Source organism: Chlorocebus sabaeus, chromosome 8 (assembly GCF_047675955.1).
Source record: "Chlorocebus sabaeus isolate Y175 chromosome 8, mChlSab1.0.hap1, whole genome shotgun sequence".
NCBI classification, from domain to species: domain Eukaryota; kingdom Metazoa; phylum Chordata; class Mammalia; order Primates; family Cercopithecidae; genus Chlorocebus; species Chlorocebus sabaeus.
The window spans coordinates 143391955-143406356 of record NC_132911.1 but is presented as its reverse complement, the minus strand read 5'-3'; the positions used below and the strand labels follow the sequence as shown (position 1 = coordinate 143406356).

General features: G+C 58.1%; 1 protein-coding gene across 1 annotated transcript in view; it reads left to right on the top strand.

The window, feature by feature from the left end:
• TRAPPC9 (trafficking protein particle complex subunit 9) overlaps positions 1 to 14118 on the top strand; it is a 712655-nt gene extending 698537 nt beyond the window's left edge. The window contains exons 22-23 of the mRNA XM_073018375.1: positions 12282 to 12505; positions 13237 to 14118. Of these exons, the coding sequence (XP_072874476.1) occupies positions 12282 to 12505; positions 13237 to 13404 (392 nt within the window). The 3' untranslated portion in view covers positions 13405 to 14118. The remainder of the gene's footprint in view (positions 1 to 12281; positions 12506 to 13236) is intronic.
• The last annotated feature ends 284 nt before the right edge of the window (positions 14119 to 14402 follow it).

The following is a 14402-nucleotide window of genomic DNA, read 5'->3' as shown; positions in this document are numbered from 1 at the left end:
CACCATGGGCACGTGGAGGCGGGCTGCTGCCCACTGACTCCGTTTACCCCTGTGCTCTAGATTTGTACATTTGAGCTCAGAGAGGTGAAGTCTTAGCCAAAAGGCACATAGCAGCAAGGCAGCGAGCCCAGCCCCTGGTCCCCCAACTGCCCACTCCATCCACATGCCCTGGCTTCCCCTTTGCCCCCATCCTGCTCTCTGTTTGTCCCCAAGGGAGGCTCCAGCCAGGGCAGCAAATCCCAGAGCCTCCTGGGCCTGAAGGAGTACTAGTTTCCTTCAGCAGCCCATGTCCTGCCCCTGTCAGGACCACTTGGCCTGTGTTCAGGCTCAGCTCTCTGTGCACAGCCCACCCCAACTCACCCGCTGTCCTACCAATCGCTTGGAGCGTGCTGAAGGTGGAGCTGAGCCGGAGCCACTGCAAGTGCGTGGCCTGGATTAACCCACAACTCCTTCCTCAGCTCTCCTGGGTGTGGGAGCCGGGCTCCAGCGATTCGCATCTCTCTGTTCATTGGGCATTTCTCTCTGGCCAGGCCCGGAGCTCAGCCCTCTCCTAATACATCTCCTTCGCCCCACGTACCACCTTTCCCTTTTTTAGACAAGGAAGCAGAAACTCTGGCTTCTGAAGGGGTTCACCCAGGCCCCTGAGTCAGCACCTAAGCGCCCACCGTCATCTAACATCCAAGCCGTAAAGCCTTTGAGTCCGAGGATCCTGGCCTGGTATCCGTGGAGGGTGTCCATGGGCTGGGAGACCCTGGCCTCAGTGTGTTGTGTTGGCAACAGTGTTTCACCCCATCCTCAAGGCAGCCACGGCCACCGTCCCCAGGAGGTCCTGGCCATGCAGGGTGTAATCAGGAGGCCTTCCTGGAAGGGAAGTCCTTCTCCTCTCCAGAGCTCACCTCCTGCACATCCCCCCGGGCCTCGCGTCCACAGGGGCCCTGGCATCCCTGGATGGAGGGTGGGTGAGCTCGGGAAGCGGAGAACCTCTGATGAGAGAACTTCAAGCTGCACAGGTCTCCTCTCCAACTTCATTTTGCCCTAATTTTAATTTAATTCCCTTTAATCTTTAATGAAAAGTTGTAAAAGTAAATTATTTACCCAAGAGAGCCCAACAGCTCCTCAGGAGCTGTTCTCGACTTGAGGGTAATTACACATGCGGGGCTGGCACCACCGCCCTCCCAGGATGCCGGGGAAGAGGCGTCCTGGTTTATGAACTAATTAGCTCCCTCAGTAACTGTTAAAAATGCATGCCATTTGGTGGAGTGAGAGCAAAGCTCCAGCTTCACGAAGTGCGCGCCCTGACAGTCGCTGATGGGGGGAAAGAGCCTGTGTTCTGTGTTCATGGGGTCAGCGGGAGTGTAGCTGGCTGGATCGTGCGGAGCTGGGCCTGCCTTGGCTCCTGGGGGAGCAGTGCTCTGGGACGTGGAGATGGAGCAAGCCCTTCTTCCGTCTCTCTCACCCAGCCTCTGTCTCCCTGTCTGAGCCTTCCTTAGACTCCAGCACCCTGACAGAAGGCCCATTCCCAGCAATCAGGGAGGGTTCGGAGGTGGAAAGGAGCAGGGGTGGGGAGGGGTGGGGACTGTGTGATTCAACACATACATCCCAGGCTGTGGACTGCCTCTTTGACTAGACACTGTCACAGCACCGTCACCCCCATTTCCTGGCCATTATCCACGCTTCTTACTTCTTTTCCAAACTCTCTCTCGATACACAAAAAAGAGGCGAAATAAAATGCAGAAGGTCGGGACCAAGGGAAACCATATTGGCATAGTTGATCCAGACGTGGAAGAGCAGTTGTGCAGGAGAGGCTGTGAGCGCGCGTTCGTGTGGACCTGTGCGTGAACACACGTGGCAGTGGCTGTGAGCGCGCATTCGTGTGGACCTGTGCGTGAACGTGCGTGGCGGTGGCTGTGAGAGTACAGTCACTGAAGGCCAACATGGTGCTTTAGGTGGATTCATGTTTAGTTCTGAGCTTCCTAACAGCCGAAGTGAAAAGGTCGGTTACTTGGCTGTCATCAATAAAGAGGGAAAACGTGCTGGGCTGGGGGATTGAGTAGCGAGCAACCAGCTACATTAGCAGTAGAGAAAGTTCGCCGGTTATATTAGACAATTGGAAATTAGAGGGTTTTATATGGGACATGCCTGCCTGCCCCCCAACCCCACAGGACAGCTGGCCTGGTGTTGGTGAAGGGCAGAAAGCCTTGACTTTGCAGTCCTCTCTCATCTTGGGTCTTGGCTATTTTATTTCTCCATAGAACTTCTTTTACTTCATCTGAAGAGGGAGAAAACTCCTTGCTTAATTCTGAAGCCAAACCTTGCCTGAATCAAATTTGGTTCTGAAATTTAGGACCACCCAAGCTTTATGCCAACTAGAAAAATGCGTGTCTTCCGAAATTTAAAAGTTAAATATATTACAGCTGAGGCAGGCTTGATAAAGCCTTAAAAACTTGACTCACTTTGTTCCTAGGTCTTCAAGTCGTGTATTTCCACTGCATTGTTCTTGTCTTTACATTTTTAAATCCCAAATTAGATATTTGCGCCTGAAGTCTACTTAGTCCCCTGTTTCTCACCAGCACAAAAGGTGGGAGAGTAGAGTGGTGAGGCCAGGTCAGGGAGGCCACGTCGCTGGGAGTTTGAGCTCTGGAGGAAAAATAAGCCTTCAGCAGCCAGCCTTGGAGGGGCATGCCCTGAAGGACAAGTGAACAGATTGTTGGATGAGCCAGTTGGACAAGAAATCCACAGATCATTCCTCTGTCACTGTAAAGTAATTTGCACACGACCCTGTGCCCTGTGGACATTTTAGCTGTTTCCTTCAACCACCTAAGAAGCCCACGGTAGCCCCACCCCACCACCTTCCACATTTTCTCCTCCCCTGGCTCCTCTGAGCCCACTCTGAGTGAGACGGACATGACTTGTGCATTGGGCCTGCAACCCTGGACACACGCACGCCAGAAACTTGTGCTCAGCACCACCCTAGACGGAGGAAACACACCTCTCTGGGGTGCAGTCAGGAAGGTCTCTTGAGAAGTCCACTGTGGTTTGAAATCTCTGCTGTAGACTGAACCCGAGTCCATAGGTGGGGGCTGTTCTTCCACAGATGCAGCACTTCAGTGAACGTCTCGTGGGTGCCAGGAGTGTCTGCCAGCTCCCCACCCCCACCCACCCTGCAGATCAGAGTTGAAAGCAACCGTGCATGCTGGGCCCATCTGACCTGCTGGTCCTCATGTCCTCGAGGTCTGGTCTCCATCTGGCCCCGTCTCCTGGCTCCCTAACCCCTGCATCCATCCTGCCTCTGCCCGTGGCCATGTTCTGGGTCCATAGTTTGCCCAAAGTTTGGGTCCTGACCCTCTCTGGTGTCCCCTGACTTGTCTGGCGCCTGATCGCACGCTGTGTTCTGCTGTGCTTCAGGAAAGAGACTTCCAGCTTCAGCCCTGGCCTGCTGTCTGGCCCCAGGCTCCAAAATGTGAGAAACTCCCAAAATATAGAGGTCAAGGGCTTGGAGTTCTAGAGGGTTCTCATGGCTTATGGACATAGCAAGCAAAGAGGACTGCACAGAAGGGCCATTCCAAACAGCTGTCCCAGGCTGGTGGGGCACAGCAGGGCTGTCTGCGCGGGGAGCAGTGAGCACCAGCAGCATGGACAGGTCGGGGTAGATCGGGGGAATGCACATGAGAACCACTGCAAGATGTTACTTCACCTCCACCAGGATGGGTGAACCAGAGCCAGGCAACCACAGTGCCATAGAAGGCGTGGAGCACTCAGGTCTCTCCTGCACTGCTGCTGGGAATGGGGGTGCAGCCGCCTTGGAAAACAGTCTCGTGCTTTCTCAAATAGTTAGACAGAGTTGCCGTTTGTCCCAGCAAGTCTGCTCTCAGGTGTACGCCCAAGAGAAATGATAACCCGTGTCCACGCAAAATCTTCTCCATAAATGTTCACAGCAGCAACACTCGTAACAGCCAAAGGTGGACACAGCCCACGTGTCCCTTGGTGGATGCATGATGAACAAAGCGTGCCCCATCCAGACATGGAGTATTGTTCTGTCATGAGGAAGCGCGCAGCACTGACCCATGCTGCAACCCGGGTGAGCCTTGGAGACATCGTGCTCTGTGAAGGAAGCCAGGCACCGCAGCTCACTGCCCTCCACTTCTATTTATATGTGATTCAGAGTAGGGAAATGTATGGTGCTGGAAAGGAGATTACTGGGTTGCCCAGGGCTGGGGGTGGAGCGGGCCTGGGGGGCAGGGCAGTGATGGCTAAAAGGGTACAGGGTTTCTTTTGAAGGTGATGGAGATGTTCGAAAACTGGCTATGGTCGCACATATCTGAATATACTACCCACCACTGAATTGTACACTTTAAATGGGTGAATTGTGTGGTATGTGACTTTTATCTCGATAAAGCTTTTGGAAAACAACAACAACAAAAACAACAAACCAGACCAAGTCTGGAGCCCAGGAATCCAGCGGGGGCTCAGCACCTGCTGCTGTTCACCTGGGACCAGTTCCTGAGCCACTCGCCGCCTCAAGGGCTTCATCTGTAAAATGGAACAGGGCCAGCCCTCCTACTGGGTGGCTCTAAGGACTGAATTAGGGGATACCTACAGAGCCCTGAGCCCCGGGCCTGGAAGATAACGAGTGCTCAAGAAGTTGACAACCAGAGGAGCACCAAGGAGGAGCGCCACGCCCTGCTGGGGGCATCACGCCCAGTGGGAGCGTCAGGCCCAAGAGGGAGTGCCCTGCTGGGGCAGGCTGGAGGGAGGGGAGGCCCCTTCCCCCACGTCCTCCACCCTCCTCCTGGGACTCATTTGGGTCACAGAAACCTCTGGCTGGAGTCCCAAGCTGTGGAATGAAATGGGAATGGAAGCTGTCCAGGGCTGGGCCTCTGCATCTCCCTGGATTCACCTCTCCTGGAGCTGCTCCTGACACAGCCAGAGCACAGTGGAAGCAGTGTTTGGCAGAGCCCAGGCTGGAAGGCCCGCACCAGCCCCACATCTGCCCTCCAGGAGCCTGAGTCCTGAGCAGGTCGCGACAGCCAGAGGTGGAGAGGCCAAAGGACGTGCCTGCCCCAGGATGGCTCCAGTTGGGGCCCCTGTCCCCATGGAGCACTTGAGCTCACCGCCTGTGCTGGCCTTATCCTGTTGAACATCCCCGCTGGCACTGCTTCCCCTGCCTACCACTCTCCAGGACAGGGCTCCCAGGCCTGCTTCCACAGGGCCCGTGCGGGGCCCAGGCAGCTCCTGTCACCTCTCTACACCTTAGTGTGCTTCTGCAAATGCAGTGAAGCTGCACCTGCTCTCTGCCCTCCTAGAAGGATGTGGGCACCGAGTGAGATATACTTTACTGCCTGTGAGCCTCAGCCAGCCTAGCTACCACTGCCCAGCGTGCGTGCGTTGCCCCGTTCTCATCCCCACAGTGGACCCCAGGCCCATGCACAGGCTAGCCAATGGCTTCCTTTCTCTGTGCCCTGCCAAGCCCCTCCCAGGCGAGCACAGCCTTTATTTATAGTCCATGTTTCTAACAGAGCCTGGATATGCTATAGCATGAATGTGGCAGGGACTTCAGGAGGAATTCTGGGCCAGACACAATTATGTCCATAACTCTAGGTGGTATTAAATGTGAAGCAGAAGCAGGGCCAGGGGCAGGAGGGAAGAGGGGGCCACACACACCAGTGCCGATGTGATGCCTTGAGGAAGGAGGCTGATCGGCTCCCAGAAGATTCATTACAACATGAGGTTCTCCTGCATAAGTCATCTCTGGAAGCGCACTGTGGATTATGGGCCTAGAGCAGAGCATGGTAGCTGGTCCTAGAGTCCTCATTCGAGACACACTTCTGGGACGTGGCCCCAGTCCCTCATGTGCCAAATGATGCACTAGGGGCTTGAATGGGGCAGGGCACAGCCAGTTGGCGGTAGAGCCAGTGTTCAAACCCGGGCACCTAGCCCCAAAGCCCAGTTATTCACTCACTCATTCATCCATCTATGTGTCCAGCAGGTATGAAATGGAACTTGTGTCTGCCATTTGCCTGCTTGTGCTGGGTATTGGGGACACGACGGTGAGTGAGACGGCCAAGTGCCAGTCAGTGTTCCTGGAGCTTCCTGACAAGGAAGAACATGGGTAGTTAATAATGAAACCAATGGATAAACAAGGTCGCTTCAGAGCAGATGCTAGGGCCATGAGAAAATTCACGAATGCGGCCGAGTGGCTGGCGGGGCAGGAAACCCTCTACTGTATGGTCAGGGACAGTCTTTCTGGCAGGGCCAAGCCCTGACCATCAGGATGGAGCTGGTGGGGAGGTGAGGATGGCAGGTGCAGAGTCTTGGGGACAGGAAGGATGTACTGGAGGGACAGGATGGCCAGGGACCAGTGGCAGGGAGGACACAGCCTGGGAGATGGGCTCTGGGAGGAAACTCGTAGGGCCGAGGAGACCAGAGTTGGGGTGAGAATTTCATCAAGACTTTCTTTTATTCTGAGCATAAACAGAAGCCATGGGCCAGGCAGGGGAGGAGCGTGGAAGTGACACTATCTACCAGGACCTCACACCAGTGCTGTGGCCATGCAGAAAGCAGAGGGAGCAGCCAGCCATGGCAGGGCGGGGGAGGCTGAGCAGAGGCCCAACTGCACAGGCACCAGACGTGTCCCAGACTGCAGCTGGGTGTCCGGGAGGAGAGGACCCAGCTTGAGCTGCTGCTGGTGGTGGAGCCACTCCACTGGGGAAGGCATGGGGAAGAAGGGCTGGAGGAGAAAGTGGACGGTGAGACCCCGTCAGATGCCCAGGCAAAATGTCAGGGTTGCCCAGAGGAGCACGTGCCTGAGGCTCAGGGCCTCTCCGGTGCTTGTTAAATAAATGAATCTTAGCCTGGGGTGCGCTGGGTTTCAGAAGCTGGGGGCGGGCAGAAGCCGACATTCCTGGAGCACCTTGTTCTGTCTGGCACTTCTCATAGAGGATCTGACACTCGCACCACATCCTTGAGAAGAAGACGCGACCATTCCAAATGAGGAAACCGAGGCTCAGAGAGCTGTGCACCCTGCCCAGCGCCGTCTGCCCCAGGCCCAGCTCTGCACCCAGGCTGGGTCTCCCCCAGCGGCCTGGGAAGTGTAGCCCCGAGGCTGACTGGGGCCCCTTGGGGGCTCTTTATGTGTCCTTAGACCCCTATCTGTGTTGGGCTCACCAGCTGCTCTCACAAGCCACCACAAGGTTCATCGCTTAAACAGCGCATATCCCCGCCGTGCGGTTCTGGGGTCCAGAGTCTGATCGGTGTTGCGGGCTACCTTCCTCCCTGGGCTGGCGTTCTCCAGCTCCTGGGGTGCCTGCACTCCGTGCACCTTCCCCCATCTTCATAACCAGCAGCGAAGTGTGCCCCTCTTCTGCCTCCCTTCTTGCCTTGTAAGGACTCTCGTGACACCATTGGGCCCACTCCAATGACCCAGGGGCCTCTCCCCATCTCCACGACCTCCATTTCATCACATTGGCTAAGCCCTTTCTGCCACAGGAGAGGACATACTCACAGGCTCCCAGGACTGGGACATGGGCAAGTGGGGGGGGGGGGGCGCGCATTATTTTGTCAACCACATCACCCCCGCTGTTGCGAAGGAAGACCTGGGGATTCAGGAGGCTTTGCTAGGCAAGTTTCGACCTTCAGTCATTCTGTCTCTCAGCTCATGACCCCCCTACCACTGGCTGCCGTGGACACAGGAGCCCCTTCCCTCCCTACCACTGGCTGCCGTGGGCACAGGAGCCCCTTCCCTCCCTACCACTGGCTGCCATGGGCACAGGAGCCTCTTCCCCTCCCTACCACTGGCTGCCGTGGACACAGGAGCCCCTTCCCTCCCTACCACTGGCTGCCGTGGACACAGGAGCCCCTTCCCCTCCCTACCACTGGCTGCCGTGGACACAGGAGCCCCTTCCCTCCCTACCACTGGCTGCCGTGGACACAGGAGCCCCTTCCCCTCCCTACCACTGGCTGCTGTGGGCACAGGAGCCCCTTCTCCTCCCTACCACTGGCTGCCGTGGGCACAGGAGCCCCTTCCCCTCCCTAGGCCGCTGCTTCCCTTGGCTAGGACATTCCAGGTCCAGGCAAAAAGGCCTACAGGGACCCAGCATCCCCAGAGGTCCCGGGTCTGCCTCCCTCGTGGTCAGATGGCTGAAACTGCCTGCCTGGCACCTGGCTCGGGAGAGGCCGGAAAGGTCTGCCCCACCGCGTCTGTCCTCTCAGTTGCATCCCGCACGGAGCTTCGTCAGTGTTCACAGTCAGCCCACAGGCGAGGAAGGACCCTGGAGAAGCTGTCGAAATGCAAAGCATCCCCATCCTGGTTCCCCTCCGCTGCTCCTGCAGATCCTCCCCTCCTCGGAAGGCTGGGAGCCATGGTGGTTAGGATCAAGTGGCCCCTAACAAAACCCCACTTGATGTGGTCTCCTTCTACCTAGACCGGGGCTCAGAGGGGTGGAGATTCACAGAGAAGTAACTCAAACCCAAGATCCATTCTCCAGCCAGTCAGGAGCCTGGGGCCTGTGCTGCTAACAGCTCCTCAACAAACAGCTGTGCAAATCCCGCCCCATCCCGCCTGGGAGAGGGAAGGAGGAACCAGTCCTGCCAGGAGGCAGCTCATTTGGTGGACCAGGAAATGGAGAGTGGCAGGAAGCCCGGCAGAGGCCAGCCCCAGAGAACAGTGGGAGAAAACTGGACCCCACACACCCAGACACCAGACTCAGGGCTTCTCCGGGGGAGGGCGGATGACCCCCACCTGAAGGCTTTGGGAAGGTGCTCTCGGGGGTGGTGAGGAGCACTTGAGGGAGGGGACACATGCACTGGCGTCCCTGCCCACCTCTTGGGGGCCAGCCAGCTGGGCTGCTGTGGTCACAGAACTGTCCACCCCTCGCACGGTCCCGGTTCTAGGGCTTACCTTGTGATTGAGCAGCGGGCCCCCCAGGAAGCACCCACTCTTCCCAGCTGAAGCTGACAGGCAGGCTGCGTGGCCCCTGGGCTGCCCGCTCTGTCCCTCATGGCCTGCCTGGGGAACGTGGATGGAAGCCGGGTGCTGGGGGAGCCAGGAGTAGAGCCAGCCCCTGCGGTGGCCACAGGCCGGGCTGAGCTCCCAGCAGCACCCACGCTTTCACATGTGGTTCCTTCCCGTCCCTCGGTGGCAGTTTAGAAACTGCTTCAAAACAGCTTGTCTGTGAGGAATTTTTCCCATTATTTATCCCAGCTCCTTCCTGGTTGGAGTCGGGGAAGCCATTTTGTGATGGACGGTGACCCCGGCTTCTCTTCCCTCGTCCTAGCTGCTCCTTGCAGCCCTGCTCAGCAGAGTGTCTGTGGAGAGCGGGGCCCTGCAGAAATGAGCCCACTTCCTCTGATGCCCCAGGACGGGACACAGCTTGTTGGGGCCCAGAGTCAGAGAAGTGAATTGACAACAATGGACGTGGTGGGGCGTTGCCGCTACCCAGGCACAGCCCTGCCATGCGGTCACACATTCTCATTGCAAGACAGCTGCGAGCGTCGCCACCATCATCATCACGGTCATTAGACCCGTTTCCACTCCATTCCCTAAGCTGTACCCTGGGGGTCCCAGGAGAGACCAGGGCATCCTTTTGAATTCGGGAAGTTTAATGCTCTCGGACAAAAACAGACCTCTGCTCTGCCCCGTCATAGGAAGGTTTGCTTTTCCTCTGGGTCATGGGAAGGAGTCAGCGTCAGGGATTTGGGGCCTGTGTGCCTGGATCTGAGCTGCTGGAGTTGTAGGGGCTGCCCCAGCTGTGGTGCAAGGAAGGAAACGGCTGCTCACTGAGCACAAAAATGCATTAACTTGGTCAGCAGTCATTGTGGATGCCAGACCTCGGGGTAACGTGACCCACCGTCCCAGTTTGCCTGGCACTGAGGGTTTCCTGCAATGCAGGCTAAAGCCAAACTAACCCTGGGCATACTGGGATAGTTGGTCACCCTGGGAGCGGGGACAGAGCAGAGGGCAAGACAGGTGCTGCCTGCCATTCCAGAGCGCTGCCCTCCTTCTCCAGTGACGGCCACACAGGAGAGCCTGTGGCAGGAGCACCCGCTCCGGCTATGTCCTCTCTGCTCTTCACCCCTGCCCCCAGCCTGGGAGGTCAAGATCATTATCCCAGTTTCACAGGTGAGATGGAGGGGGCACCAGTTGGCACACGGTCTTTCCCAGTGTAAAGGGCAGTCAGAGGCAAAGTTGGGACTGCAGCCTGGCCGCCTGCTCTGACAAGGTGTTGCTCTGCCCACAACCCCTGCCAACCCCTACCGCCCTGACCTCACACCTAAGTGCCACACATTCCTTCCCCTCTTCCTAGAGAGAAAGTAGCAAAGAAAGGTTCCCCCAGCAGCATTCACAGGGAGAGCTGGCTCTAACCCTTCATCAGCTTTCTCTTCCCCAGGGGTTGTACAGAACCGGGGCTAGGAAGGGTTAAACAAGCAGGCCAGGGTGGCTCTGCCCAGGAGCCCACAGACCAGTCCTTTCCTGCCCCAGCAGCCCACACAGTTCTCTGCAAAAAGAAAAAAAAAAAAAAAAAAAGAGCAGGGCGATAATGAGCCAGCCACCCTTCACTGATTTGCACATAATCGTATCTTTCCCTTGATGGAACCAGCAACCGGGCCGCCCCGACATCTGTTCTCTCCATCTCCCCCACTTTTATTCAAGTGGCTCAGACTGCGCTTGGTTCGGTTCACTGTTCAAGAAACATTTACTGAGGCCTGGCTTGGGTGGCACAGAGGTAGAGGAGGGAGAAGGGCTGGGGATTGATGGGAGCCTCCCGGTGCTGGGCTGCATGGCACAGACAGGTAACCAAGGCTGGAGATGAAAGCCACTGCCCCAACGGCACTTCCCAAGACAGAGTCCCTCAAAATGCTCATGGGTACTGGGACGTGCTGTGACTGAGCTCCTCACGGCAAGGATATGAGCTTATCACAACTGTTAGCATTAGCGTCGGCTCCATGTTACAGAAGAGGAAACTGAGGCCCAGGCGGTGTAGTGACATAACCTGGGCCCCATAGATAGAAGCGATCAAGCTCAGGTCCCTCTGGTCCTACCTCCTGGTCTCAGCAGAACAGACCAGCTGGGAGAACAAAGCCCATTTTCATGCTGCCTGCTGCATGTCAGGCACTGTGGGAAGTACTCAGGGAAACTATACATAGCCCAGTGGGCAGGGCCTCAGGACCCCTGGGCTCATCCCGGTCTGGTCAGACTCAGTGCAGGTGACCCTGCACATCCAAAAGCATAGGATGCAGCCAAAGCTGGGATTTGAGGGCAAATCCGCCCTCAAATCTTCTGCCCATATAAGGACATTGTCACTAACTGCAGGGCTTGCCCAAATCCAGAATGAGCTCCTATAGGGCCTTTCACTCGGTAACATCTTCAAAGCCCCTTCTCTGCCCTTCCCCAATGCGGCCACATTCTCACATGCCTTTCGGGGCTCGCCATCAAACCCGCCACCCTGACCATCAGCTCACTTCCCTGAGAGGGGGCGCACCCACTACCCCCCGCCCCACCCTTGCTTCGGGCTGCTTCCTTGCTGCTGCCCAGTTGGCAGGCGTCCTCCTTGTCTGCAAGCTCCTGGAGCATATGGACAAGGAAGGGAAAAGGGGTTGAATCCATGCTCCTTCTCCCAGGCCCAGCTCCCTACCTGGCAGGGTCCACTGCTCCCAGAACTGTGCTGCTCCCCTGAGCACCTGTTCTATGCTGGGCTGTGTGTCCAGCCCCCTGGACAGGCCGACAGGATGAGGAGAACACGGTGCAGCCACTTTGCAGGGAGTGCCGGAGCCCATTGTGCATTCTTCCTGGGGAATGAGATCAAGACACCACCTCCCGGGGTGTGTGGTCTTGCAGCCCCCGAAGGAGAGGGACCCCCGGGCCTGCCTGTGCTCCAAAGCTCACCTAACCCCTGACCTGGGGCACTTTAGGGTCCCTTCCACGCCCTCACTTCTACGGTGTCAGACGCTCACCCAGACAGGAGCCCCTGACTCACAAGAGAGCTCCTCCCCTTCCAGGTGGGCTGTGGTAGGAGGCTCCAGGAGGCCTCCCAGAGGCCCCTCCAGTGGAGTGCAGACCCCTTGAGTTATAGCTCTAACCACCACACTTGTCTTTGCCAGGTTCCTCTTCTGGAGACCAGGAACTGGTCACGCATCTGTGTCCCCAGTGCCCAGCCTGGCAGGGAGTGGGTGGCAGCCTTGAAGGGTGAAGGAGGAAAGAAATGCATGAATCAGCGAGTGGGTGGGGTAGTCCGGCTGGGCCATGCAGGCCAGCCCAGCCCCTGACAGTCTCGTGTCCCTTGCAGATGTGCTGGTGGACGGACAGCCGTGTGACTGTGAGTCTGCGGCGGCCTGCCAGGTAGGCGACCCCGTGCGCCTGGAAGTGCGGCTGACCAACCGGAGCCCGCGCAGCGTAGGGCCCTTCGCCCTCACCGTGGTCCCCTTCCAGGACCACCAGAATGGCGTGCACAACTACGACCTGCACGACACCATCTCCTTCGTGGGCTCCAGCACCTTCTACCTCGACGCGGTGCGTGGCGGTGTGCACGGTGGTCTGGGAGCCTCTGGTCATGTGGCCCAGGCCCTCATGGTCTTCGTCCCCCTTCCCTGGGTGGTGGGCTTTGGGGTCGGCATACGTCCAGCAGACGACAGCAGCAGGGGTTCTGTGGTCGCGTGTGCGCACTGAGTCTGAGCCTGCCCCACCCACTGCAGGAACTTAGACAAGCTCACCTCGTTCTCTGTCCTGGGCAGTGAGGCCCTGAGCGTTGGTGAAGCAGGAAAATGTGCAGGGAATGGGAGCTATGCCCAGGACAGGGTGCCACTCCATGATTGGACCCTGCTGTGGCATCACTGTGATGTCACTGTCACCCATCCCGTGCCTGCCGCTCCTCCCATGGAGAGGCTCCAGCCCACACCCTTGACCCCCACCTCCCAAGCTGCCTCTCAGCCCCTCACTGTCAGGCCCCAACACAGGCTGTCATTCCGTTCCCCTTTGCCCCAACCTCTCCCTCACTCCCTCCCACACTCCTGACCCCCTGTGCCCCCAAACAATTCAGGAATGGGAATGTTGGCAGCTCCTTTCAAAGACAAATCTGGCTTGGAGAGGCACAGTGACCTGCTGGAGGGGGCATTGGAGCCAGGCCTGGGCCGCCCTCACTTCCCCTATAGCACCTATGTCCAGGCAGGTTCCTGAGGTTCCTGGGGGCTTTGGGTGGCCCATGCTGCTGACCAGACTGACGCGTCTTTCTCCTCCCTGCTCAGGTACAGCCATCTGGCCAGTCGGCCTGCCTCGGGGCCCTCCTCTTCCTCTACACGGGCGACTTCTTCCTCCGCATCCGCTTCCACGAGGACAGCACCAGCAAGGAGCTGCCACCCTCTTGGTTCTGTCTGCCCAGCGTGCACGTGCGCGCCCTGGAGGCGCAGGCCTGAGCCCGCCCACTTCCGTCCCTGTTTCTGCAGGGCCAGAGGTGACCCAGCCTGGCTTCCCACACCCCCTGCGATGAGCAAGGCCTTCACTGCAGCCCTGTCTCCCCCTCCTTCCCCAACCCCCACCCAGCCCTCTCCTCCCATTCCTCCTGTAGCATCTTTGCTGGGCTACGCAGAAGCCCCCAGACATGGCAGCCCCACCCCGTGCCACACCCCTTCCCACACTGTTCCCTGGATTATGCCGGAGCAGAGGAAACCCCAGAGTGGGTGCCCATTCAGCCCAGGTCCCAGGATCCCTGCATCCGTTTATGTGACCGGGGGCCCCAGCCTTGCTGTGCTGCTCACTCCAGCAGAGGGACCTCCCTCATCCAGCCACTTCCCTTTGGCCATAGAAAGAAACAGTGAGCATGAGGCTGGGCACAGCCTGAGGGCGTGGGCAGCTTCCCTCCCTCCCTGGGCCTTGGAATCCCCCAAGGCTGGTTTTCTTCCTGGAGACCCCCATGGGCAACTTGGCAGGAGAGATGGTGCCGTAGGTGGTCATGGATGGTTTACACCAAGAGAAGCCTTCCACCCATGGTGGGCAAATGTCCAGGCCTGGGCTGCCAGCCCAGGGCTGTTTCTGGGTGCTCCCTGGCCCCAGGGTGGTATCTGGGTACCGTGGCTATGTGTATCCATGTCTGTGAACAGTTCTTCAATAAATGGCCTGCCTCCTCCTCCTCCCTGCCTCCCTGCATCTGCTGGCCCAGTGCAGTCCAGGGCCCCCACCCAGCCCGTCAGCCCCCACCTCAGGTGGCTGGCTTCCCAGCAGAAGCCGGACCCAGGAAGGGACGGGTTCTGAGTTCGAGATCCTGCATAAGCAAACCCTGAGACAGGAATCTGGGCACCAGCAGCTTGTCTGGGAGGTGGAGGGGAGCGCCTCAGGGGAGGGAGATCACCCGTGAAGGAGTGTGACTGGGCCCGAGCTGCCGCCACAGTGGGCAGCTGGCCCTGCGTTCCTCAGG